The 27,697-nt window shown below is 41.3% G+C and overlaps 1 protein-coding gene across 2 annotated transcripts; it reads right to left on the minus strand.

The window, feature by feature from the left end:
* Positions 1-6,349: 6,349 nt before the first annotated feature.
* Positions 6,350-26,988, minus strand: fhl3b (four and a half LIM domains 3b). 2 transcript variants are annotated; one of them, XM_069176590.1, is made up of 7 exons: positions 26,845-26,988; positions 16,673-16,851; positions 11,803-11,977; positions 10,698-10,867; positions 9,888-10,074; positions 9,015-9,179; positions 6,350-7,983 (listed from the first exon to the last, which is right to left on the minus strand). In XM_069176590.1, the coding sequence occupies exons 2-6, from the start codon at positions 16,826-16,828 to the stop codon at positions 9,028-9,030; spliced, it is 840 nt and encodes a 279-aa protein (XP_069032691.1). In that variant the 5' UTR covers positions 16,829-16,851; positions 26,845-26,988; the 3' UTR covers positions 6,350-7,983; positions 9,015-9,027. The 2 variants fall into 2 exon arrangements, with proteins under 2 accessions (XP_069032691.1, XP_069032690.1); XM_069176589.1 differs by having other exon boundaries at positions 6,350-9,179.
* Between the last annotated feature and the right edge of the window lie 709 nt (positions 26,989-27,697).

Below are 27,697 nucleotides of genomic sequence, written 5' to 3' on the forward strand. Positions count from 1 at the left end.
TTTAAAAAAAAAAACAAAAACATGTAATACCAGTACATTATCAGAGTATATAGATAATGGTTTCAAATCACTACAGTGTGCAATTTAGTCATTCTTTAAGATGAAAAAGACAAAAAAGATGGATGTCAATGGAATTTAAGGATAAAGGGAAATGTTGAGGGCAACAGAGGCCACTCGGAGAATGTGGACCTCCGCCAGCGACAATACTCCGCTCTCCTATTATATGCAAATCTGCAACCACGAGATCTCAGATAGTCTGGATATATTTAATGTTTCAATCATACCAGTTGTGGTCATCCCCGATGAAACCGCTGTCCCTGAATGCTCTATAATGACTGCTTTCTTGATTCAGTTTAAGCAAGTACATGTGTATCCCAGAGGATTATTGGTACCTGTGAATGTGGATTGTGATATGGAGTTATTGTGTTCCCAGAATTTATTATGATTTGTCACTATTGAACTTTACTACCATGTACTGGATTTTTTTTAATTTTTATGTATGTTACTAGTAAAAGGCCAAATAAGTGATCTTGCAATGTAAATGAAAGTGAAAAATGGTTTGTAAAAATTAGGCGGACAGTTTTTCTGTAGTCTTGCTGAGAAACAGATAAAAAAATTCCCCTCTGGGATTAATAAAGTAACTACCTAACCTAACCTAACCTAACCTAACAGACAAACAATAAAACGGCACTGAAAACATAACCTCCTTGGCCGAGGAGGCTTGCAACTAAAAACCAGATGGCAGTTAGCTTAGCTTAGCATTAAGACTAAAATCTACGTGGTCTGTATATGAAAGCCGTGTGTTGCGTTATATTTTGTTTACCAAATCGTAAGCTCCCCTGGTTCTGAGTTATCGAGCTTCTAAGTTAAGCTTTTGACCGTCTCATCTTGCGCTCAGCCAGAAAGTGAAAAAGTGCCTCAACTAATCCTCGAAGGCTCTTTCGCTGAGCTTCAATTCTGTCTTTCTCTAGTTGGATCTTTGGATAAAAAACATTTCAAGCTCCCCCTGCGTAACTCAAAAGTTGAAGGGAGTCATTAGTCACGAGTGGCCTAAAACACGTCTTCCTGCGGGGGATGGAGACGGCCGTCCTGAGGATGCAGGGCTGCTGACAAACACATATGATGTAGAGACTGACTGGGAAGAGTCCATTCGTGGAATACATTCCTCGGTTTCATGCCGCTCCACCGCCGCTCCATCCCACAGTCACATTTCATTTTGGCATGAATGACACACGGACTGTTTTTTACTGCTCTGTCTCTTTCTCTCTCTCTCTGGATGACTGACCACTTTGGTCCAGACTGAAATATCTCAACATCTGCTGGATGGATCGCAGGGAGAGTTTGTTGAAGAATTCATACAATCAGGTGATACAATAAGACTATAAACTGGGTGATCACCTGATTTTTTTTTTTTCCTCTAGCAGGACCAAAAGGTTGATATTTGTTTTTTATTTTAAATATCTCAAAGACTAAAAGACAAACGGTCATAAAAACTGGTAAACAAATTCATTTTCGATCACTTTGTGACTTAAATAGGCAACTAGAATAACTTTCTACCATTATTTTCTTTGCAACCTTTTTATGGTGCCTCAATGATGAACCCTAAAACCTTTGGTGAGTCTTAAATTTACATTTAACATGATGACAAGGTCGTAATATCTATAAGTTGTTATGTGTCATCGGTTTATGACCCCGAATGGCTGGAAAACTGAGGATCCCATTAGCCTCAGCTGAACTTTATGTCTAGTGCTTATTAGTTAATGTTAGTATAAAGATATTGAACATTACACCTCTCGTTGTCATTTGCTGTCTTCAAATGAAACGGGTGAGCTCAAGGTTACATCATGGGAAGTCGTGAAAACGGTACCTGGTGTTGCTACGCATATCCCCCCTTGCAGTTTTAATTTTTTACCAGCTTCCTGTTGCCAGCAGGGGGCGCCATGACTGTGAGCGAATATTAACATACAGGTGTCTTCTGGGCTGGACTTTTATTAAAGATGTAACGTTTGAGGAAGATCGGAAAATTTACATAAAAGTTACAGTCACTTGTAATTTCATGGCGAGACTCTCAAAATGGCCGCCACGCTACGGGTACACCGATTGACGAAAACAAATTCTTTTGATAACTTTTCATCTCCCAGGTGTTATGATTGCACAGACAAAATTTTGGGCCGGTACGTCAAAATTTGCGGGAGGTGTTTGTTAAAGTACAACACGTGCGAATCGCCAAAAATTGCAACTAAATAAAAAAATGGCGTTAAATTGAGGTCATGATGCCAAGAGACGACTGACTCTTGTTCCAAGTTTCATGAGTTTTTGAGTATGGTAAAGCTGCCAAAACAGCGATCAAACACAAATAACGAGAAAAATAATAATAATAATAGGGAAGAATAATTCCTTGAAGAACAATAGGGCTTTATAGGGCTTTTGCCTATATTATTTACATTTTGGCAAATTCTCACCAGAGCAAAGAGGTGGAGCCTCTACCCGGCTGCTCAGCTGAGGGCACGAAAACAGAAGCTGATCAGAATGGGCCAAGAACTTAGTTTCACATCGTCATCTACAACCAATAAAAGACGAGCAGTCATCAGAGCTCACCGACGACAGTGATAGTGACTGGGAACGACCTTTGCCAGGTTCTGATACTGAGACTGACGACAGTGATCCTGGTTGGAAAGAGACAAGTGCACCCGAGGCAGGTTTAAACACTCTGAGTAGTAATGAAGCCGATGTAAATGATAGAAGATGTAATACTGGCAAGAAATCGTTTAGCTGCTCCGAGTGTGTTAAATTATTTGCCCAGGAGTACAAACTGCAGGAGCACATGAGAGTCCATAAAGGAGAAAAATCATTTTGGCTGTAATATGTGTGGGAAATGTTTCACACTGCAAGGGAATCTTAAGAAACACAAGAGAGAAACCATTCGGTTGTGATGTGTGTGGGAAATGTTTTACACGTCAAGGAGATGACAAGAGACACGAGAGAGGGTTTACACAAATAAAGACCTGCTAATTACGCATCAGAGTCGACGCCAGAGAAGAATCATCGGTGCTCGGGCCCTAAAAATGAACTTTCATGGCCTCCACCGTTTCTGTAAATGTTAGCCAACACATCAGAAGTCGTGAACACGAAGCTTTCAGAGAAGTTGGAGGTCAGAGGTCGCGAGAAAAAAAAAACCCCGATAAGGCCGTAAACTGTTTATGCTGCGCGTTTCACCCTTTCGATTACTTTAATAACTCGGAGGTGCGTTGTGGGATGATTCCACTGGAATTGCTCGCTTCTCTACCTGAGTTGGTGAGTCACGATTAATGACAGCGCATCATGCGTAAAGCGCAGGTTTGGAGACATACGGCACATTTTTTTGCCCCCTGCCGGTATCACTTTCTACTTCGAGCCATCTGCGCACGCTGCGGTTTGGCACCAGGTTTACATGTCGGCGCCGTGATTCAGCCACAAAGTCGCACCCAAAATCTCTCAACATCCTCCTCCTCCTCCTCCGACGTAACGCGATCTGGCTGGAAAACGACAGAATACATTCCACATGTTGCGACCGTGGGGTGTGTGAGTAATGAGGCGCGAGTGTACAATGTGTGTTTCGAACCACTTAACATACAAACCTTAAGCTTCATTTCCAGTCACTTCAGGAACTTATCTGGAAGGAATTGGCCAAGGCAAAGCTTTAATTCAGCTGCTGGAGACCAAACAGGATTCCTGAAGCTGAACTTAAATGACTCAGCTGTGCAGCGTTTTAATGGGAGATACTATTACCAAACGGGGCTGGCGGTGTGACAGGCGTTTCTTATAGCTTTTGAGTCCAGAGTAGACATCAAATTAGCATCAGGCAAATATTTTTTTTTTATTTTTTTTTTTTTTGTACCCAAAAACGATCAATATATGCACGTTGTTTAAAAGCGGATCACTACAGCTTAATAAATGATTTTTTTTTTGTGTGTTAAAAACCAGCATGTTTGTTAACACAAATGTCAAACGGTTAAATAATGACTCCATTGGCAGAAAGTGAAGTGCACGCAGCTTAACTTCAGCCCTGATGACCTTCACTGGAAGTAGAGCTTTTCTTATCTACTCTGTTGTTTTCCATCTTTCCATCGCAGCTTCCTGATGAAGGCCAGTCGTAGCGCGATTAAAACCCCGCAGTTGTGATTATATTTAAATATTTAAACTATGTACTACTAGGAATAAAACTGACACTTAATATTTTTCTATTGATATTCAGGCTCACCGTGTTGTTGACATGAAGACAGGTATTTTACTATTATTATACCTTTTTCTTTTATAATTTTGGCTCACCTTAAAGATCTGCTGCTCCGTTTCTACATCACCTCCAATGTTTCTGATAATATTACAAGAAACTGACGGATGTCTCCTTTCTAGAAAGACTTAATTTATGCAGATAGCTATTGAGGTTCTGGAGTCTCGGCCAGTTTGATTCAGGTATGTCACTTTCGGTGTTTTGCTCGTCAGATTGCTTACGACAGATCAAAACGGAGTATATTGAGCTTGTAAAATGCTTCAATTTGAATCTCTACTACCTCCACAGTCTTCCAAGGACTTTAGATGATGCGAGGAAGTCTACGGTAAAAATAGTTTGGAAGCTGTATGATCTTGTGCGAGGCGTAGCCCCCTTTATTTTTCCGTGGGCCATCTGTCAGCGTAATGTGGTCTAATTGCTTTAACAGTCGCCACTTACAGAGTCCAGCTGAGCCCGGGTCCCCACAGAGGTTGAGCAGGATGATGTGAAATCTTGAATATTCGCTAAGGAGCTCCAACCCCGTCCTTCCTCCTCCTTCGTCCTCCTCTTGGGACCAAACAAGACTCGTTCGCCTACATCCCCGAAAACAAGGTCAAACATATTTCAGGAAGAGTCATGGGAAAAGCTCAAACACAGCACATGGCCCTTTTATTTTTCATCTGGAGCCAATCTTGTGATAAGATTTTTTTTTTTTTTTTTTTTTTAAAACAGGCCTGTTGCAACAAGTCAACAAATGATGATCAGACGCTGGAAGTTACAGGAATGTTTATCACTGCATGACAGCTAAATTTCCCAGTTTATGAGTTCATACCACATGCAGCCCTGGAGCAGGAAGTGTGGTCATAATTTCAAAGTGGTACCTGTCAGGGCTGACTACACCAATATTTATGTTCTAATCAATAAATTTTGTTTATTCACATCCTTCTCTTGTCGTTGATATAATATATATTTATATCTTGCAAGCTTTTTGAGTTGAAGTGAACTTTGAATTTGTCAAAATACCGTTTTCCATGTCAAAAATGTTTTTGTTTTTTTTGCCGCATAACAATGAGTCTTTATTTCTGCCAAATTAAAGTATTTCCTGGACACTTTAAAGACCACGTTGAAGGTGTTTCAGTTGCATTGGGGCAAAAAAAAACAAAAAAAACTAAAGTTCAAAATCATTTTTGTGAGCTGGTCTTTGGTTTCCCGCTCCTGACATGGGACACTAGCCTGGCACAGCCGTCACATAAACACAATCAGAGCGGATCGGTACAGAGGTTCTGAACTGTAAATATTTACGTAGATTATGAAAGTAATAGTACGGGAAAGTCTTCATGGGACGACCCACAGAAAACCTTCTTTGGGAAACGGAGCAAGGAAACTTTTTTCCCCTGATTTTTGGTGCTTTTTTAAGAAACGGGTTGTCATGTCGGCTTTAAATAAACCAAAAAGTTAAAAAAAATTACGTTAGATGCTGTTCTCTGTCTTTATTAAGCAGAATATTATCTGATTTTTCTCTTTTTGCATTTACCACAACTCTAATAACAAAATCACACAACTAATATTTCAGCTGAAGGGCTCATATGCTAACTCGCTTGAATAATACAATTAACAATGTTCACAACTCATCAGTTAACGCTGATTACCAGCTTCAAAAATATATTTCACCATTAGCTTTACCACAGTCATTTAGCCTACTTCTTCCTTCATTTTTACTGATCACACTTACAAAATATACAAAACAAAAATATAAGCAACATTACTGGCCAATTTGACACGAACAAAATACCGTTTACCGAAGTTACCGAAAACTTTGTCAGGAAACTTAAGAAGACTTTTAAAGTACTTAGAAATGCATTTCGAAAAGATAACAATCGTTACTAACCTGTTTTGTAAGGAGTGGAAGCAGATACTCCCCCTTGTGTCGCAATTGAGTAACTACACCTTCAGGGTTACAACTCAAAATCACTGTTAACAATGCATTCAAATCTGCCCTTTTCCCACTAATAAGTACAAAAAGTAAGTTACATTTGTAGGTATCACATAACTAACAGCAAAATATGATTTTGAACGGCCCGCTGTACAAGAAGAAATAAAAGTAGTAGTTTAACATTTTGGGAAATACATTTATTCGTATTCTTTCTTTCGTTAGATGAAAATATCAACAGCGCTCTCATGTCTGCATGGTAAATATAAAGCTTAGCTCAGGTCATCTTAGTTCGCACAAAGACTGAAAACAGAGCATAGCTCTGGTCAAAGGTAACCAAGCTATACCAAAGTGCACCACACCAAAGCCACTAGTATGGCTATATTTATTTAGTCTTGTTAGAGCCCTAAAAGGCCTAAAATTATTTTGACAAAAAGATAATATGAAAAACTGTTAGTCCACTTGCAATTACTTGTGTTGTTTTGATTTTCTTTGTAAACAAGCTAAAATGTTAGAATTTATACAAATACACCATTTATGAGCCATCCTTTGTTTAATGACATTTTATTATGATTAAAACTTGTATAAGCTAAAAAAGAGAACTAAATAAGTTTGTAAAACAGTTGATTTAAAAAAAAAAAGATGTTACATACAGTAAATAGTAAGAGAAGAAATAATACCATGTTTATAATAATAATAATAATAATAATAACTTTATTTATATAGCACCTTTAAAAACGGAGTGCTCTACAGAGAAGCAAGGCATAGTCATACATAACGTCAATACCGGTAAACATTTAAGAAAACAGGAGGCAAAAAAGACCATACCATAAAGGTAATGAATACAACAAAACCAATCAAATAACCAAAATGAGCAAATGGAATAGAAAACAAACAAATAAATAAATGAATAAAATAAACAAACAAAAACAGGGGAACAAAAGAACTGCATAAAAGGACATAAAAGGACGACATCACTTAAAAGCAATTCTATAAAAATGTGTTTTAAGAAGTGATTTAAAAGAAGTCAATGATTCTGCAAGCTTTATCTCCTCAGGTAGGTCGTTCCAAAGTCGAGGGGCTCTGATGGCAAAAGCACGGTCACCCTTTGATTTAAGCCTCGACTTTGGAACGGCCAGAAGGGCTTCACCGGAGGATCTAAGGCTGCAAGTTGGCTCATATGGGGCTAACATTTCAATAATGTAGCTCGGGGCCAGACCCAGGCGGGCCTTAAAAGTGATCAACAAAATCTGAAAATCAATTCTAAAACCAACCGGGAGCCGGTGGAGAGAGGCCAGAACTGGAGTAATGTGATGTCATCTGTTAAAACCAGTAAGAAGCCTGGCTGCTGCATTCTGGACTGGTTGAAGGCGGGAGATAGATTTTTGGTTTATGCCAGAAAGGAGGGAGTTGCAGTAATCGAGTCGAGAGAAAATGAGTGCATGAATTACTTTTTCCAGGTCAGAGTGTGACAGTATGGGTTTGAATCTGGAGATGGTTCTTAATTGAAGGAAGCAGGACTGGACCATTTTTTCGATCTGTGTTTCAAAGCTTAACTGAGAGTCAAACATTACTCCCAAGTTTCTGGCAACAGGTTTTAAATAAGCAGACAGGGGACCAAGTTCACTCTCAATGAGACCGGTGTTATTGTTTGTGGAATTGAACAATATGACTTCTGATTTTGAGTTGTTGAGCTGAAGAAAGTTTTGAGCCATCCAACAGTTAATGTCAGAGAGACGATCTAAGACAGCATCCAGGCTCTTTGGGTCGCCAGGTCTCAGCGGAAGGTATATCTGCGTGTCGTCTGCATAGCAATGAAAAGATACATCATGACGTTGGAGGATTTGGCCGAGTGGAAGCATGTAGATAGAAAATAAAATTGGACCTAAAATTGAACCTTGTGGTACACCACAGGTAATGTGTGTCGTGGAAGACGAGTAATTACCTCTGGTGACCGAGTAGGTTCTTTCTAAAAGGTAAGAATAAAACCAGCTAAGTGCAGCGTCCTTGATGCCAAGTCAGGTTTTGAGGCGATCGATTAAAATGGTGTGCTCTACGGTGTCAAAAGCTGCACTTAGGTCTAAAAGAATTAAACCTGCACTCTCCCCCCTGTCTGCTGCTAAAAGGAGGTTATTAGTTACCTTGAGGAGGGCAGTTTCTGTGCTATGTAGTGCTCTAAAACCAGACTGAAATTTCTCAAAGATGTTGTTGTGATTCATAAAAGCTAAGAGTTGTGTTGAAACCACTTTTTCGAAAACCTTTGATAAAAATGGAAGTTTAGAAATTGGCCTGAAATTGGAGAAAACAGAAGGATCAAGCTTGGGTTTCTTTAAAAGAGGTTGGCCCATAGCATGTTTAAAAATCGATGGGTAGCTGCCATTTGCTAAGGAGCTATTTATAATCAATCAAATACTGGGCCCTACAGTGCCAATAACCTCTTTGAGAAATTTAGTGGGAATAAAATCAAGGCTGCATGTGGTTGATAAATGATTTGAAAAAAAATCATAGTCATAACATTACATTTTTTGTTTTTTTCTTGCTTCAAACCAGCTTAATTCAAATGTTTACCTATCCTTTGTATATTTTTAGTAACTCGTTGATGTGCAATACATAAAAAACAAAGTCATACATCACAAGACATTTCTGCAGAGTTTACACAAACATTTCCATGTTCTAAAGGCTGAGACGAGTTTTGAGTTGTAAATACTGAGCTTTGTGTCAGCTTTACGCTGTGAGTGAATATTTGCAGTGTTCATGTGCAAAGCTGAGGATTAGAAGTTTTTCTGCTGGCGTCAGGAGTGTTTCATATTTTTGCTGCGGTGTTGAAGAAGATACCGTTAGACGCGTGTCAGTCGTCGTTGTTGCAGTCTGTACAGAGAATCTGGTCGCGGTCGGGGAAGAAGCCGGAGCCCACCAGCGACACGGAGCAGCGCGAACACTTGAAGCACGGCTGGTGCCACTGCCGGTCCTCAAAAGAAATGTACTTCCCATCTCCAAACCCTGCGGCACAAACATACAGCGCAGGAACAACTAATGAAGGAATTTATTTTTCATCGGGGTGGAAATTAGAGTTTCATAACATTACGTAACAGTGCAGAAATAATTGAAGTAAAGATAACATCAGCAGTTGGCAGTAACAGAGAAAACACGGCCAGTTCTGTGTACCTTCGGGTATTCGAGTTCATAGTTGTGGTCAGAAGCTTTTTTATTCAAATACTCATTTCACAGGAATCTTTGTCAATAAAGAAACAAAGTTGATAGTGAACCTTGTTGCACATGCGTTGCTGTATTTTCTTGTTCCTGTATGTTCACTTACAGTCATTATATGTAAAAAGTTTTTTATGTGATTGTAACATTTCTGAAGTTATTTTAAAGCTTTTTTTTTTTTCAGGTTGCCTGTTTTTGCATGTAGTTACAGTGATGAATCTACAGTGAATTATCACCTAAATCAACAGCACCGCATGACAGGGCTTTTATTGTGAAATAGTTTGTTTGGACAGTAGGAAGAAACCATAGACAGGCTCAAGATTTTAAGACCTGAGTCACCAAGTTGCCTAAACCTGTTTGTTAAAGATTATTGGTTTGGCTTTTATTGACAGCAGACAGACAGGCGGCAACTACAGGAACAACCACAATTAAATTAAACCAGGAATGTTGCATTTACATTGTTTCAGAAGCTTATGGCTTATAAAGTTATGTTTTACTAACCCGTGATGGCCGTGTTGCAGCCGGCACACTTTTTAGCGTACAGGCTGCTGAAACACTTGACGCAGTACGGAGTCTCGCCCTCCGAGGTGAAGGGTTGGCCAGCTAGAGGCGCTTTGCAGCCCGAGCACAGAAAACACTCTTTGTGCCAAATCTCGTCCTTGTAGGTCACCCCTCCTTTAGTCAGAGCCTGCGGGACACAAACTGGATCAGTACAACATGTGACGGGTTAGGATCCTGTTTTAGTGTTTTTCTGATGCTGACACCATTTGTGCCACCAAAGAAAAGTTGCTGCTTCGGTGTGTCTGATGACATTTTCTGCGGACTTTGTTTGGTTTTTCTGTAGGTGGCACACTTGACTTGAACTTTCTGACTCTGTATTGCGAAGTATAATTCAAAATCAGTCTGAATAAAACAGAACAGGACAATATATTATGAATCCAAACAGGATTAGAGCTCGCAGTGACCTTTAAGTTTAAAAAGAAAAAAAATATGCAGCAGTTGATCCTATTTTTTTTTTTTTTCTTTATGAGATTTTTGTTTGCAATAATACGAGAAAAAAGAAAGGAAGGGCAAAAACTGATGTGAAACACCACTTTTCCCTTCTCACGAATTTAGTGCGTAAACAATTCAGCTTTTGTGTATTTAATTTGATTGTAAATTGAGTATTTGGGGGTTTTGAACATCACCTTGGACTCTTGGAAACATGATGTACGATTTTCGATATATTCTGATTCTTAAATAGAGTAAAAGATTAATCTAAACATAATTTAAAAACCAAGTGTTAGTTACAGCTTGTTGGGGCTGTATCACCTTTTTGCAGTGGCTGCACTGAGGAGCAAACCTGCCCTCGTAGCACGGCACGCAGTAGTAGTTGTTTTTGTCTGGGATGAAGGCCTCGGCACCGATCGGCTTCTCGCAGCCGTGACACATGAAACAGTCCTCGTGCCACGTGGTGCCGTCGTACTCCAACATCCTCGATCCTGCCAGATAGAAACAATGGAGGAGGAAGGCAGAAACTGAGATTGCTTTCGCGATTGTTTGTCGATATTTTTCATGCCGTTTTCAAGCTGCCGTATCTCTCCGGGTTTTCCTGTGATCTCTGCCCATCTCGTGTCGTAATTACGAGCCGGGGGGGGGGGGGGGGGGGGGTTATCTGATCGTGTTCACACGAACTCCGAGAAGTGGTGATTCAGTGTGACGGATAAACCTGTTTGTACACTGTACAACAACAGTTTATCTTGCATCTGAACAACGCGACAAGTCGAAACGAAGCAGCGGTGCATACGGCTGCACGGCGTCCAAACACCGGCCCATGAGTGCCGCTTAGTTCATTCTTACGTATGTAAGAGAAACACGCTTCACTTGCAGAGGTTCCTGAAAGCTGGGAGCCAGTCATGCCTGTGAAATTGGACGTCAGATCCTTTAATCACTGGCCTTGTTTTACGACTTTTGGGACATGAAATGCAGCCCGGAGCCATGACGGGGTTTTGAACTTGAACTTGGCTGCACTTTTAAGAAACGGGGTAAGAGGGCAGCAGCTTTGAAAGGCATTCCAGGCTGATCAGAAAGTGAAGAAAATCACTGCTCAGTTCAGAGAAGAACTGGTGAGTTAAAATATCCCACACTACCCACAAGCCAGCGTAATTTTCTGTCATCCGACACCGCCGCTGTACTCCAGAACTGAAAACTCCGCCGGGAGATATTTTCAGCAGAGCAAGGAAACAATCATTCTGTCACATCTAAGCTGTCACACCCTGGATAACAAAAAGTCATTAGCCTGAAAAGATAGGTTGTGAACTCTCTGTTATCAACCCTGAACCGCCCAGACTGTTTGAGCGATTCGTCAAGGATCTGTTAAGCAAGAAGGACTGTCAACGCGTTGATGTGGAAAATCAGGAGTCTGTGCTGTCACTACCTGGCATGACCGTTTTGTCGCAGGCAACACACTTGGAGGAAAACTCGTTGCAGTAGCAGTCGCTGCACACCAGTGCGTCTTCCTGGCTGGTGAAGGGCTCGTCGGCCAGAGAGCGGTCGCAGCGGAAACAGCGAAAGCAGTGCTCGTGGTAATGTCTGTCCTCGTAGAAAAGCTCCTGGAGGAAGACAAAACAAACGGGATTCAAGCGGACACTCTTTGTAATAACGTCAAAATTCTGCTGTGTTCTGTTTTTTTTAGGATCTCTAGATTCCTAAATATGGACTCATTTTCACAAGTAGGCAATACCTTGCATGCCAAATTAAGACATCAGGCATTAATAAAACTGAAAGAGGAAATGAGGGAAGCCGTGGAAGCTTGTTAAAAAACTAAAACTCGGTCCAGTGTAATCGTACACATCTGGCAGACGAGATGATCAAACAAGAATAATGAGCTGGGGAAAGAAACGTACAATCACATACAAAAAAAATGTTAAAAGTAACATTTTTTTTAAGTGAAAAGAATACAGTAATAAATAAACCCTTTGCAAAAAGAAATACCATTTATACTTGAATTCAAAAGTTGAAAAAGGCATTCTTGCTTAAATAAATGCAAGCAGTGGTTTTGCTTCTACAGCGTCGCTTGGTCTGGAAAAACTAGTAGCTCACGGTGGTAAATGTTAGCAAATGCTAGCGAGATATCACTTTTATAGCTACAAATAATGAGCCATTTTGACAACCTTTTTCCACTTGTGCCACATTCAAGGCCAATTCATTGTTTTCACGTCCATGTCTGCAGATAGCTATGGACTCCAGCTATAAACTGTGGACTTGCGTAACCTCCCTCACACAATTGTTAGTAGTTGGGTGACCAGGCGTCCCACTTTACAGCATTTTTAATCCTTTGTCCCGTGTCCCACATATTGAGATGATGTCCCACATTTTGATTGGCTCTTTTTTTAAAATATAGAAATGCAGCTACAACAATGACATTCCTACAGAAACCCAAAGACGACTGCCAGATAGACGAGGAAGCTGAAATGAGTCTTGTTTACCACACTGAGCAGCACTGCAGTCATACAGGTCAGCAGACCATGCAAGTGAGCGAGCACCAAATAAAACCGTTCACTGAGAAACTTTAGCTTCCTTTTATGCTTCATGTGAGAGTTTGGAAAGTTGTAATGAAATATAATATGTTTGTTTATTCCGTCACTTATTTAAGGCCTCGCCCCCCAAATATGTAATTAATGATGGAATTATTTTCAAATAGACAGCCGGAAAGATAATAAGGAGGGACTTTAGCGAACGACAGCAAAATAATGAGTGGAAAAAATGTATTGACTTTGTATTTCATGAGAGACGTTGAATGGGAGTCTATGGAGCCAGAGGTTTTTTTTGGAGCCGACCTCTAGTGGCACTCTGTGGTATTGCAGTTTAAGGCACTTCTGCATCGGCCTCATTTTTTACAACCAGAAGCGACATCCATTTTTACATACAGTCTGTGATTCTGAGTCAAACCTTTTTACACACCCAGAAATGTGTGTTAACCCGCACCTAAAAATAGTCCACTATAAATGAACCATTTATGACTACTTGAGGCATGTTTTCTTAAAATTACCGTGCGCAGCTGTTTTGGGAAATTATTTAACCTTGAAAAAAATGAAACAGCATATTTGTGAGCAGTTTTTACAGATGTATGTTTGCGGTAGCAGTCAGTGGGCTTGTAGCTGGAAAGTATTGTCGGTTTTGGACCTCTCGGGATATAGAATAATGCTGCTTCACTGTTTTATCAAGAAACTGAATAAAACGGGGACTCAAACAATTTACCCTGAGCTGAAAGTTAATAAAAACACTTGCTCTGTTATTGTTTCTCTGAAAGAGAGTCTCTTGTTGCTACCCCCCCCCAAGCGCCCCCCGCGTTTGTCGACATGGAAGTCTAAACCCAAAGCTCCCTGCTTTCTGAGACATCCCGCCGTCCCCAATGTGTTCCCGTTCCTTCATCGTTGTTTTCTTAAAACTCACAATAACCCACTCTATGTTAGTTTTTGTCTTTAACAGCTGCTGGGGTTCCAGTTCACGTGCAGTTCAAGCGAGCTCCGTGATAAATGGCTCCATTGAACGGTGGGTGAAAAACTTATTTTAGAGGCGTGGGGTTTCACGGTCGGGGATGGAGAAGGATGACGGATGCGTGCTGTTACGTCTCGTGCGGAGGAGAGACGGCCAAAGCAAGCAGCAGTGTAATTTACTGCGCTCCCTCAGAGGCGCTTCATAACTCACAGGACACCGATGGCCTTGTGGCGTCTGTGGGCGTTTCCTTCAGGACAGTGTTTTTAATTTTCACTCAACTCAGGCTTTTGGGCAACTTAAAGGGGATTACTGACAATTTGGTGGTCTGGAAGAAAAGCAGAGTTTTCCAGGAACAGCAGCTGGAAAAGTTATTCTAAGGGAGTCAGACATAAATGGACAGTTTCAGCGAGGGGAGAAGTACTCAGATTACTTACTTGAGTAAAAGAAGCAATGCTACAAATTATAAATACGTTTGTTATTCATATAAAGTTATATTACTAAGTTGACGTACTTTGAAGTGTCAAAAGTGAACGTTAAAGGAGGCAGAATCCTGCAGGTTTGGTTATTGTGAAGAAAATTTTAATCGTTGAATTAAAGTTATTTTGAACTCTTTTATGAATCGGGTAGTTTTATGTTCATTTATTCATAAGAGAGCTAAAACTTTTGGTTGATGAACAGAAAATGACTAGCAGAGCCAGCAATTAAGTTGTAGGAATAAAGATACAATAAATTTGATTAAAAACAATTTTTTTAAGATTTTTTTTAGAGATAGGAATGTAAAAAACCCCACAAATTGTACACATTTCCTTTCATCAAAGTAAGTAAAATGCCTCATTTTAACCCAAACCGCGATCTGCCACTTTGTTTTTGGTGCCTAAAACCTAAAGCACGCAACGTTTCCCGCCTACGTGAGGCAGAACGTGACACTGACACGGTGTCCTCTAGTGGACGGACAGGTGTGTTCGGTTTGACTATTTTGAAAATTATGCATTGAATTATGCAAAATTCTTTAGTAAAATGTCTTTTCTCCGGTTTGACTGAAGTTTTTCTGGAACATTTTCCTGTTTAAAACTGTTTAAAAAGTGTTACAGGCAGCTTTATTTTATAAAACATATTGCATATTGCATACAAATGTACAGTGGGTACAGAAAGTATTCAGACCCCTTTAAATTTTTCACTCTTTGTTTCATTGCAGCCATTTGCTAAAATCAAAAAAGTTCATTTTATTTCTCATTAATGTACACTCAGCACCCCATCTTGACAGAAAAAAACAGAAATGTAGAAATTTGTGCAAATTTATTAAAAAAGAAAAACTGAAATATCACATGGTCATAAGTATTCAGACCCTTTGCTGTGACACTCATATTTAACTCACATGCTGTCCATTTCTTCTGATCCTCCTTGAGATGGTTCTACTCCTTCATTGGAGTCCAGCTGTGTTTAATTAAACTGATTGGACTTGATTAGGAAAGGCACACAGCTGTCTATATAAGACCTTACAGCTCACAGTGCATGTCAGAGCAAATGAGAATCATGAGGTCGAAGGAACTGTCCAAGGAGCTCAGAGACAGAATTGTGGCAAGGCACAGATCTGGCCAAGGTTACAAAATAATTTCTGCAGCACTCAAGGTTCCTAAGAGCACAGTGGCCTCCATAATCCTTAAATGGAAGAAGTTTGGGACGACCAGAACTCTTCCTAGACCTGGCCGTCCAGACAAACTGAGCAATCGTGGGAGAAGAGCCTTGGTGAGAGAGGTAAAGAAGAACCCAAAGATCACTGTGGCTGAGCTCCAGAGATGCAGTAGGGAGATGGGAGAAAGTTCCACAAAGTCAACTATCACTGCAGCCCTCCACCAGTCGGGGCTTTATGGCAGAGTGGCCCGACGGAAGCCTCTCCTCAGTGCAAGACATATGAAAGCCCGCATAGAGTTTGCCAAAAAACACATGAAGGACTCCCAGACTATGAGAAATAAGATTCTCTGGTCTGATGAGACCAAGATTGAACTTTTTGGCGTTAATTCTAAGCGGTATGTGTGGAGAAAACCAGGCACTGCTCATCACCTGCCCAATACAATCCCAACAGTGAAACGTGGTGGCAGCAGCATCATGCTATGGGGGTGTTTTTCAGCTGCAGGGACAGGACGACCGGTTGCAATTGAAGGAAAGATGAATGCGGCCAAGTACAGAGATATCCTGGAAGAAAACCTCTTCCAGAGTGCTCTGGACCTCAGACTGGGCCGAAGGTTCACCTTCCAACAAGACAATGACCCGAAGCACACAGCTAAAATAACAAAGGAGTGGCTTCGGAACAACTCTGTGACCATTCTTGACTGGCCCAGCCAGAGCCCTGACCTAAACCCAATTGAGCATCTCTGGAGAGACCTGAAAATGGCTGTCCACCAACGTTCACCATCCAACCTGACGGAACTGGAGAGGATCCCCAAATCCAGGTGTGAAAAGCTTGTTGCATCATTCCCAAGAAGACTCATGGCTGTACTAGCTCAAAAGGGTGATATTTCAGTTTTTCTTTTTTAATAAATTTGCACAAATTTCTACATTTCTGTTTTTTTCTGTCAAGATGGGGTGCTGAGTGTACATTAATGAGAAATAAAATGAACTTTTTTGATTTTAGCAAATGGCTGCAATGAAACAAAGAGTGAAAAATTTAAAGGGGTCTGAATACTTTCCGTACCCACTGTATAACGCTCCACTGTAATGTGGTGGAGGAGTATCATAAAATGAAAATACTTTACAATTGCCCAGTAGGTGAGGAAATGTACTTTCCAGCAGTGTATTTTCTTACGAACCTTTGCATTGTGTCCGATGATTTCTTTGCACTCCTGGCAGGTGTTGGCGTGCAGGCGGTCGTAGCAGGGGACGCAGTGCGGGTTGTCCTCCACCTGGATGTATTTGCGTCCATACAAGGACTCGTTGCAGTTTTTGCAGTCGAAGCGGTCACTCATGATGTCTTTCTCTGGCCAACCTCCTGCAAAGCAGAAGGTTCACAGACACAGTTTAGCTTTCAGTAACAGCAAGAAGACAGGAAGGAGGAGGAGGAGAGAGATTAGGACGACAGAGGGAGACAGCAGGAAGAAGTGTTTTTGATATTTTCAGTCAGAAAACAAAGACCAACAGGGGAGAAATTTAAAAAAAAAAAAAAAAGGAAGAAACTATGAACTAACCTTTAACACTAAAGAAATACAGCTGGTACTGAAAGACGTCAGTTTACGATTAAATATTGTAAAGAGAATATCCACGTTTCAACCAGTACAAGTAGAGACAGGGCTGGATGAACACAGTTAATGCTGATTTATGATAAATCAGTGCTGGAGTGATGTAACCGCTTCTCCCATTTCATCATTACTCACTGAGAGTGAAAACTCATGACGTCTCTCCCTCCCTCTTGTACGAAACTCCCCGTGGCAGTTTGGCATTGACTGAAGAGCAACTAAACAATATTAATTGCTGGGGAGGTGAACCGAAGCAGCGTTCTCAGTTTCAAAGGCGCTCTCCAGAGCTTTTTCATCTGCAGCTGGACCGCGTCTAAAGGGCAGAACCGCTCATTTATCCGGACGCTGTTTAAATACTGGCTTTACAAATTATCAATGACCCAACGAGTCTTAAGAGTAAAAGGATGTAAAAGGATGAGAAAAGCAGGAATTAATTAACCTCTTCTTTTTTTTATACACACATATATGTAACTGCAAAACTACAAAACAGACTAATTGTTTAATACAAACACTACTAACTGCTGCTGTATAGACGCGTAACGTGACAAGTGTCTAAACGTTGAGTGACTGTGGAGTTGTGTTAAATTTAAGTATTTTTACCTTTAACAGTGAACTTCGGCTGAAGTGAAACATTCGTGTTTGCTTGTTTTTGTTGTATTTTTTTAGAACTTAGTCGGATATAGAAAAGTCCCACTTTCCCAGTTGTAAGTACGAAGTTATTTACAAGTGGGTAACTATGGTAACGCTGACCAAACAGTATAACAATGTACATTTTACAGACAGACCTTGGACTTTAATTGTGAGTCGTACTCATTTTATTTACTACGCTCCACTCTGGTTTCTGAACCCGCCCCGTGAGCCCCGAAGCTCCAGCTGACCGTGAGAAATAGCCTCGTGTGTTATATAGTTAATTTACAGTTCACCTGACTGACAGCTCGAGCGTAGCAGAGGAGGAAACGGGTGGAAATGAGACTGGGCACGGACATAACAGGCATCATCCCACCGTTATTACTGAACACACTGAGGCATTAGGAGAGTATGTGACCCCGTGTTCTGCTGCAGCGACGGGAAATGAGTGAGGAAATGAAGTGTGGGAGGCTCAAATACCCTCCCGTGGACCGGTTAATACAGGACAGGCATGGAAAAGATATATGCAGTGTGGATATAGATTACGGATAAGGAAAGGTCTCCCGGGCGCGGGTATGTGGTCATGCTCGGGATCGGAACATCTGGAACGTTGCATGTACTGAGGTAGACGCTTCAATATTTCACTTGGAAATGGTGATTGTTTCTCATTTTTACCCCCTATTTTGGGCACAGCGTGTCTCTGACGTGTCTCAGTGATGTCCGATAAGAGGAGGTGGGTTCTACAAAGTGCAGCTCGGAAACCGTGTGGATTTGAAGTCTCTCTGGGGGGCTGGTTGAGGGTTGGAGGGGGGGGATTTGGGAATGAGCCGAGACACCTCTCCCCCTTCCCCCCAACCCTCCTCCTCTCCTCGTCATGGGCTCGGGCCATGCGGTGAGAGGATCCAGAGCTCCGTGCAGACTACAGAGGGCCTGCAGCTTTCCAAATGTTCTTCGTGATGAAGCTGATTTTTACAGGTACCGTGCTTCATGCTCTGTAGGCCTCCAAGCATTTGCATTTGGTCTTTAAAGGAGTCATCTCGGAAGCCCCGTTTACATTCCCCGTGTCCGACTGCTATCAAACATTTTGCCTCTGGTAACCAATGATGCAGCAATTTGAGATAAACATAAAGAGAATAAACGCGGCCTGCTCTCAGTCGCGTCCGAAGGCCGATGCCAGAAGCAGAAACTCCCGCTCCTCCGGGGCTTTTTCTCCAGATGCAACGTCAGCGGACGCCGACGACATCCCTCATCGTGCAAGCCCTCCCTGCAGATAACGACGCTGCTTCCTCCTCAAGGGCATCGAACTGGGTCACCAAAACATGTTGGAAAACCATACCGACTCAAAACATCACATCCTATGTCTGTTTTCTGTCAGATTGCTTGTCTGGATAGGGAAATAAGCCCAAACTGCCCTCCTGAAATGTCTCGAGGATCGGGTTTCTATTCTGGTCCGTCCATGACTACGATGAATGCAGTGATAGAACAATGGTTTTCCTTCCGGACATAGTCTTCTCATTTTTGTGCTTTATGTTCCTCTTCCTGGACCGCAACATCTGCGAGCGCATTCTGTGGTCTCCAGCTGTTGTCTTTCATCAAATCCTCCTTTAGGCCTCCGGCAGGGGACTCAAATGGGACCGGAGCCAAAACGTAACGCAGCTAATTAAAACGTTTCCATATTTTATGGTGCTTATAGGACAGGCCATTACGCTTTATACTCAGCTATATAACAGACAGCAATGTGGGCCAGGCAGCCGAATGAGAAACTCATATAATTCAATAATCTGTTCGTCTTCACGCTGTCTAGACTGTCTGACACTAACACCAGCTGTCGGTTCCTTGTTTCAGAGGCGTTCACGTCACTTCGCAGGTGTCCTCTTGAACCGCACCCAAGAATGCTTGTCACCTTGTTCTCCTCACGAGACATGAACCCAAACAGTCGTCCATCCTGTGTAAATACTCTCTATCTGTAGTAACACGGGCTGCTGAAACTATTCAGGCCCGCAAATCTCCTCGATGAGTGGACATGTTGAATTCTCCTCCGACACACCGTCTGTCCCGGTGAGAGATTTACCGCACTCACTCGTCTCTGAGCGCTTTGTAGTGGCAGCCAAATGGCAACTGTCTCCCAGGATCGGCCGCCCGGGCGTCCTGCCTCATGTCCCTTCATGGCTCGCTGCTGTTGTTTTACTCCTCAACAACCTGACGGTCTCTCGCGACCGGAGCCAGGAGCTCTGCGACTCGTGAGAGCTCTGCTGGGTGTTACTGTTTATTTTCCCGGAGGAGGAATTTAGACCTGCGTCTCGGCTTTTCAGACCAGATTATTCCATGATGAAAACTGCCCTCACACCTAATAAAATCCAGCAGAAACACATATATGTGGGTGAGTGTTAAACCTGTCACCGCCACAATATATTAATTCATGTTGTGTGAAACAGCCTCAGTGCCTTTTTTGGTGACTTTTCCCCCTTCGGCTCCCTGAATCTGCTCGCCCTCCAGTCTGTTTTAAGAAGGACTTGTTTTGTTTTTTGTTTTTAAACCTGCAGTCACTTCTTGCTCCTGTACTGTCACACCCCTTTAAAAAACAGAGCCTGTTTCAACTGTGAAACAGCGAAGCCGCAAACAAACAGGTTGTTAGACACATTGGCAGCTTCAGGGTCAACACATTTTATACAGACTTTCATCATCCCCAGATGATGTATTTTTATGACTGATAAACCTCTGACTTTCTTTTTTTTTACTTTTCTACCGATGTCTATATTTGCATTTAGTCCTATATTGGGATGGTAGTGTTGGTCGGTCCAACAACTATTTAACGGATTGTCACTGAGTTTTGTTCGCATGTTCGTGGTCTCCAGAGGATTAATCGCCGCCTTTGGTGATCCCCTGGCTGTGCATGTAGCACTACAGGCAGGTCAATCTTTCCAGTGAAAAATCATAAAACATCTGCTAATTAGGTTAGAAAAAAAAATTGTACAGGCATTTGCGACCCCAGAAGATGAACCCTACGGACTTTGGGGATGTTCTGATCCCCATTTGGGGAAGGGATTATGATGACATTCTGCTTTTTGGTCAATATTGTAAACATTAAACCTCACAAAAATGTGCATTTTAGCGCCGTAATTGTGAACACGTGAGTATGCTGATGGCGGCATTTAATAGAGACACTAGTAGGACTTTAGACTCGTATGGCATGTTCTTAATACAGCGCAAAAATAGCTGTGGCGTGTGTCTCCTCATTTTGTGTGGCTAAGTTGGTGTCATTAAGTTTGGTGCCACTGAAAGTTCGTGGTGGTAAATTCTGCACTGCTTGATGTGGAAGTCTCAAGGCACCCTGTGTTTTTTGCAAAATTCCAAAATAAAGACTTTTTGGGGGGGGAAATTGCAGGAGGTTTGCACTTTTTTCACGACTTGTCTCTTCTGTAAATCTCTATAATGGAGGTGGAGAGTGTATGAAACTGGCCGCATTGTCAGAGAATCGTATCTTTCTGCAGCTACTAAACCTGCATTGTAAGATTGATGCCATGTGCACTGCTTCTTTTGTTTCATTGCGGGCATTTTTGACTAGTTTTGACAGACTACATAGTGAATAAATGTCACACTCATAATGCAGACTCTCAAAATAAACACTGTACAGTAGTACACAGTGCCCTTTCTCTCAAATAGGGCCTGTCTTCCACCTTGTTTTTTTTTGTTTTTAATACTTGAACTCACAATAACTGCTTTCTTTTTTACTGTAACACCTTTTATTAAAAATCCACAGATCGCTAAACCGTTAAAACAGGAAAGCGTGTCGCAAAGTTGGTTTTTAATTACCTGCTCACTTTACTGTTTATTTCCCCCTGAAATGGATTAGAGTGCTTTAACGGGCTGTGAAGCTCAGAACAGTCCACATATTGTGTGACCGCCGGGTTACACAACCTGCATTTGGGGAGGGGGAATGAGAATATTGACAGTCCACACAATACTGTGGAGAAAGTGTGACCAGCGGTGGAGCCCTGCAGCCTGGGAGGAAAGTGACACCCTCTTTGGTTGTAGCCGTAAGACTGCTACAGAAAGAGAAGAAAAAAAAAAAAAAAAAAAAGTAAAAACAACGCTGGTCTCTCATGGCCGTCAGATGACGGCGCTCCCTTTCATCCCCGGTACAAAGACGTTCAATGTGGTGTGGTTTCCTGCAGATCACAAGGCCAATTTCAGCTGCACGCATACAAATCAACACGAGCGCACATTGTAGTTTGTGTTGTCTCTGATTAAAGATCTCATGAGCATGAATTGCTCCTTGCTGTTGTAAACACTGATGATATTTTGAGACAGAGTTGGCAGATCTGCGACATAACAAGCTGCAGGTTTTTTTTTTTTAGAGAAACCCAAAAAGGTCAAACTAAGAGTCAATGATTCCAGTGTATTATAAAAAAAAAACAACAAAAAAAAAACATGGTTATCCTTCATTTTGCATGACTGCCATTAATAATCAGCTTTTTCACTCTAAATTCCACTGAAAAACAACATGAGCAGTGTCATTGGATATTAAATACATATAACTTGTCATGTTGAGCTGATAACATCAGAGAATAAAGAGCTTATTTAAGATGGTAATTATCTGGCTTTGTTTTTTAGGGTTTCCTGCAGATCAAAAAGCTAATCTCAGCTGCACTCACAAATTATTCAGAGTGCAGTCGGGGTAAAGATCTCATCAAGATGAATTGCTCTTTGAACACTGATGGTATTCTCGAGATAAGGAGGTTATTTAAGAAGCTCAGTTTCCTTGTCATGTTCATTTGATCTAAATAAATATCACATCTCCAGAAAAATCTGTTCTTTCATTCTGAAATCCACAAAAAAAACACAATATAATCAAGTGTTATTAGATAATTAATGACACATAAACCTGCTACACTAATCCCATAACATGAGGACATAAAGTGCTTTTAAAGATGCAGTACGTGTCTGGCGTTGTTTTAAGCGTCTCCAGCTGGTTATTTGTTTATCCACTGAAACAATGTGGGCTGCAGCTGCTGCTGTCGGACAAACAGACAAACAACAATTAAATAAGTCTCCGCCGCTAAAGCTGTACACCCGGTGACCTTAAACGGTAGTTCACATGGGAGGAGTCCTAAGGTGATGACTGGAGAAGGGGGGACACAAATTATCGTTACACAAGATTATATATATTTTTAACTTTTCAGAGGTCAAATTATGTATCTTCAGACATTTAAAGTGCTTTATTTCAATGGTCTGTAGCTTAATAAGAAAGTTTTTAGGCAGTTTCCTGACAAAGTCATGTAATTTGAACAGTGAAAAGGGAAAATCTGTTGACTGAAAAACTCTTTTGTTCATTAAATTCATTCTGCATTTCATAAAAATTGTCATAAACAATGGAGACATAAAATAAGGCATTACAATTACAACAATGGGTCGAATGTTGAAAATTACTTGAGGTCACAAACGATCATCAGGGTGTAAAGTGTGTCTTAGTTTAGTATGTTAGCATGCTGATATTAAAAAGACACTCTGCCTTCTTCTGCCGTTCTCCATCTACTGTATATACCGACACCTGACTTCCACACCCACCCACCTGCTCACCTGTTTACTTATTCACCAATCACTGTGTTTAACCTGCCCACAGCTCTTTTCCCACAACCACATGTAATTTTGTTGTCATGTTTTCTTTGTTATGGACTTAAACTCTTGCCTTTGAGCCTGTTGCCTGCACCAGTATATCAACCTGTTCCTAATGCTGTGATATATGTGGTCACAAACCAAAGTGTTGGTTCTGTTTTGACGTACTGAAAAAGTTGACGAACCACCAACGTTACTGCAGTTCATTATGAGGGGCGCATGAACGTGAGCACCCTCTAACTACTAAAAGTCAGGGGATCATCATCATCGAGACGTCACGATTCATCCTCTGGGGACCATGAATGTTTGTGCTGACGCTGCCATCCCAAAAGCCATACTGCCAACATGTCTAAAAATATATTTCAAACATCTAGACAAAAGGGAAAGATTAAAAGGACATAATCAAGTGTGGCCGTGGAGTCTCTTAAAATCAAGTTACTTTTGGCAAAGCAGTTGTTGTACTTGGACTGTACTTGCAGGGAAATGATCAAAGCAAACAAACAGTAACCCCGATCTTAAATACAGAAAGCTATTATCCCACTCAAAGACACGTAAACATATTTTCCCATCATCTGCCAGCTGTCAGAAGACGGTCCACTTCGAATCCTGGGTGTTAACGGTAATAAATGTTTGTTTCCTGAGAGACTGCTGGACCTGCTGTCTCCGTTTCAGATTTACTGCCTGATTTGTTTGTTCTGGGCTTCATCTTTGTGTCGGAGAGGTCCTCGGAGCTCCGGCTGGATTCACTCAAGATACGGTTATCAGGTTAAGAACAGGAAAAGGCACAAAAAAAAAAAAACCGTAGGTCAAAAACTGAGAACGCGCGGAGCTACGTAACTAACCCAGTTTCACGAGGTAGAATACAGATTGAATGTTCAGTTGAGGTTTGGAGCAGATGATGAGGTTCGACTGCTGGAGCGACGTGGGAAATTAGTGAGCTGAATTCTGTGAGTTCATAACAAATGCTGCAGAAACAATTCAGCTCACCGAAAAAAGTCCAAGCAGGTTCAGAGGACTTATTCAACAGAAAAACGTCCTTTCCGACTGCTCACTAGAGAGGCTTTCTTTTCCTTTGACAACACTACTGGAAGCACGCATCCAGCGTGATCTCAGCGCCTGAAATCCCCCCACAAGGGGGCGCCACTCTCTCTTTCACTCGCCTTTTACAATAATCAAAGCTACACAAACACAGTTAATGGAGGATTTTGAGTTATAATATAATCTTAGTCGCTCTCTATATTGACAGGGTTACAACTTGCTAGCCTCTGTCACAAAGTACCAAAATGCACCTCTGAAGATCATTATTCAGGTTTAATTCATAAAAACGCTAAATGTTTGTTGTTTTCTACAAGTCGCTACAGGATTAACGCCATGGATTGTCTGTTACATTTCTGTTCGTATATGAAATAAAGAGTTAATAAAGCTTAAAAAAAAAAAAAAGATGGTGTAACGTATTTATTAGTAAACTTAACTGTTTTAAGTCTTTATCGAATGCTAAGCTGGGCCAATTGCCTCCTCGTTTTAACTTCAAGTTTCAGAGTTGCTACTTTGGACAGAGCCACGCTGGATGTTGTCCCCCACGTCCACTAGCTACCTCACTAACTGGCTGCTGGTTTAAGATACATATTTTGATAGAGCCGAGAGAGAAAAAAAAAGAAGAAAAAAAAAAAAAAAAAGCGTTTCCGAAAATGTCCTCCAAAAGTCATCCCGGGCTATGAGACAGAAACAGGAAATGGAAAAGACAGTGATGTATGTGAGAGTGACTCATGATGAGCTGTCCTGTCACTTGGCAAAAAGTCATCTCTTCACATGTCGTATTTGTGTGAGGGATCGTCTCCAGTGATTGGGCTCGGCCAATCTTCACCCAACGCAGGAATTTCAGAGGAATGTGTCTGTGGTCAAAACGTGGCAAAAGCATGCGGTTCCAACACTGGGACCAAGAAACAAAGAAAAAGCAAACGAAACAGGCTTTTTTTTTTTTCTTTCTTTCTTTCTCTTCCTTCTGTTTTCTTAAAAAAAAAAAAAAAGAGGACAAAAGTCAGTAATTCCTCTGCGTGTGAAACAGATTTCTTCAGCTTGAAACCAGAGACGATTGTTTCAGTGAATGCGTTAATGTGACCAAATGGATGGGAACATCGGGGATGGAAACTATGAGCGGCCGGTTGCTGAGTTTCCAGAAGAAACTGTGAAATGTTAAGGAGACGTGACGTCACGTCTAACCGGTTAGTTAACACGACAAAAGACCCCGTGTGTGAAACGTGTCTACACGAGCGTTCATTGTCTCGAAATTATTTTGCGTGTCTCCTGCGTCTGAACCATTTCAAGACTTTGAGGGGATTGTTTCCTCAAAGCTCTCCTTGTTCTTCCTCTCGTAAATCCTACTTCAAAAACACTTATTCGCAGTATCAGTTACTTATTTGGTCCCGGTTCAGGCCTCTAAACCCCACCCAATCAACATCCACCGTTTCCTCACGCCGACGAGCGAACATCCTTTCTGGAGCAGTGAGATTAAAACGATTATGCTCTCAGTCGTACAGATTTTCTCAAGGGCAATAATGTCTTTATCATTCATCATATCATCAGCTACGTCATTGACTGTAGCTTTAGAGATTAATATAAGCCTTTAATAAAAGCAAATTTGAGTTGCCAAGCAGTACAAAAAAAAAAATCCTATTTGCAGGTGTTTATCCTTCCAATTTTGTGATAAATACTAATAATATTTATACATGTGTGAAATTATTGGTTTTTAATGACATTCAGCAGTTATAAAATTGGATTTTAGTCCAGATTATCTGCAGTACTTTAAAATAGTTCTCACACCCCGGCAACCAGTGGTGGAAAGTAATTAAGTACTGTACACTTACGTATGATTTTAAGGATCTTTTACTTAAGTATTTCCACTTGATGCTACTTAATAGTTCCACTTCACGACATTTCAGAGATAAATTCTACTCCACTTCCATTTATTTGACAGCGTTAGTTACTTTTAAGATGAAGATTTGACAGTGGATGATACAAAAAGCAACAGATTGTTTTTTATCAAGGATTTTTACTTCTAATTGGGTGTGTTTTTGTTGGTACTTTTTACCTATAAAAGACCTGAATACTTCTTTCACCACTCCTGCTACCCGAGTTGTTCTTCATTATTAGCTAATAAATGATCAATAACCATTAGAAAAGCCATCATTTACAATTTATATACATTTTTCTAAAGGGGCATCTCATAAGAGAGTGAACGTCTTTGTGCATGTTTTAATGTGTGCGGCGATTTTATCACCGACTAAAACTGCGAATATGATGATCCGATGTTTAAATAATTCGCCGTTTTGCAGCAGGTGAAGACAGCTGACGGGTCAGATATCAACGCTTCGGTAGATTATAGTCCTGCAAACGTCACCGTGTCACACTTTAAATGTACTTTATGATTGACGTTGTCGCGGTATGAAGATGTAAATGGCGTCCGGTCGTTGTGACGTGCAGCTGTCAAAGTGTGAACGTAAACGTACCTCTCGTCGCGCATCAGCCGCCTTCTGGAGAAGCTCTCGGGAGACTCCGCGGTGTCTGCAGGATCTGGCGTATAAAATGACAGATAGTTAAATCCTCCTGAAAACGAGCTGAGAACTGACGGCTTTCCACTGACTGAAGCATCTGCGCCCCTGGTGCGTAAAAACCAAAACCATCCCTCCAAAACACCGCCCCTTCTCCCCCCCCCCCCCCTCCCCCCCCCCCCTCACACACACACACACACACACACACACACACACACACACACACACGCACACACACACTCCCTCTTCACTTCTTCCACTTTGTGGGGAGTCCACGCTGACAGACGGCAGACTCCGTGTGTTTTCTGGATGTAATTGAATATTTTAAATACATGTTAGACTCCAGAAGGATCCGCTGGCACTTCGAACCACTTTATTATCTCTCTAAATGGAAAATCACTATAATAATCCAATAACAGGAGCGTTTTATTGAGACTTTTTATTGTGAAATCCCACTTGATATCACAATAAAAGTCATTTTCGGTCAGGGAATTTTGTCTGCCACCCTCAACATCCATCGTTTCTCCGAGCGCTGATCATCCATCACACATGGATGAGGATGCTGAGCAGCAGCTTTTTTTTTTTACTGTCACACCATACAGGATTTGGTTTCTTCTGAGATTCCTCGACTGTATGAATTCTTATTTTGTGGCTTAAAGCGAACTGCAGGGTCTTGGAAATAAAAAAAATAAAAAATAAAATCCCAGAGAGTACGATATCATGTTCCCTGTCATTGACCTCTATTTTCCACAGCGGTGAGCAGGAGGTCTGGGGACGATTAGAGGCTTCGGCTGCGGCTCCGTCCTGCCAC

Source organism: Embiotoca jacksoni, unplaced genomic scaffold, assembly GCF_022577435.1.
Source record: "Embiotoca jacksoni isolate LCO1_2020_lvr unplaced genomic scaffold, fEmbJac1.0.p SCAF_7, whole genome shotgun sequence".
In the NCBI taxonomy this organism is placed as follows: domain Eukaryota; kingdom Metazoa; phylum Chordata; class Actinopteri; family Embiotocidae; genus Embiotoca; species Embiotoca jacksoni.

Coding starts and splice junctions, on each gene's coding strand:
- fhl3b (XM_069176590.1), bottom strand. CDS start 16,828: ATGAGTGACCGCTTCGACTGCAAAAACTGCAACGAGTCCTTGTATGGA. Junction 11,978..16,672: donor TCATCGGACACAATGCAAAG/GTTCGTAAGAAA, acceptor GTCTTCCTCCAG/GAGCTTTTCTACGAGGACAG. Junction 9,180..9,887: donor CTGCAACACGGCCATCACGG/GTTAGTAAAACA, acceptor TTTGTGCCGCAG/GGTTTGGAGATGGGAAGTAC.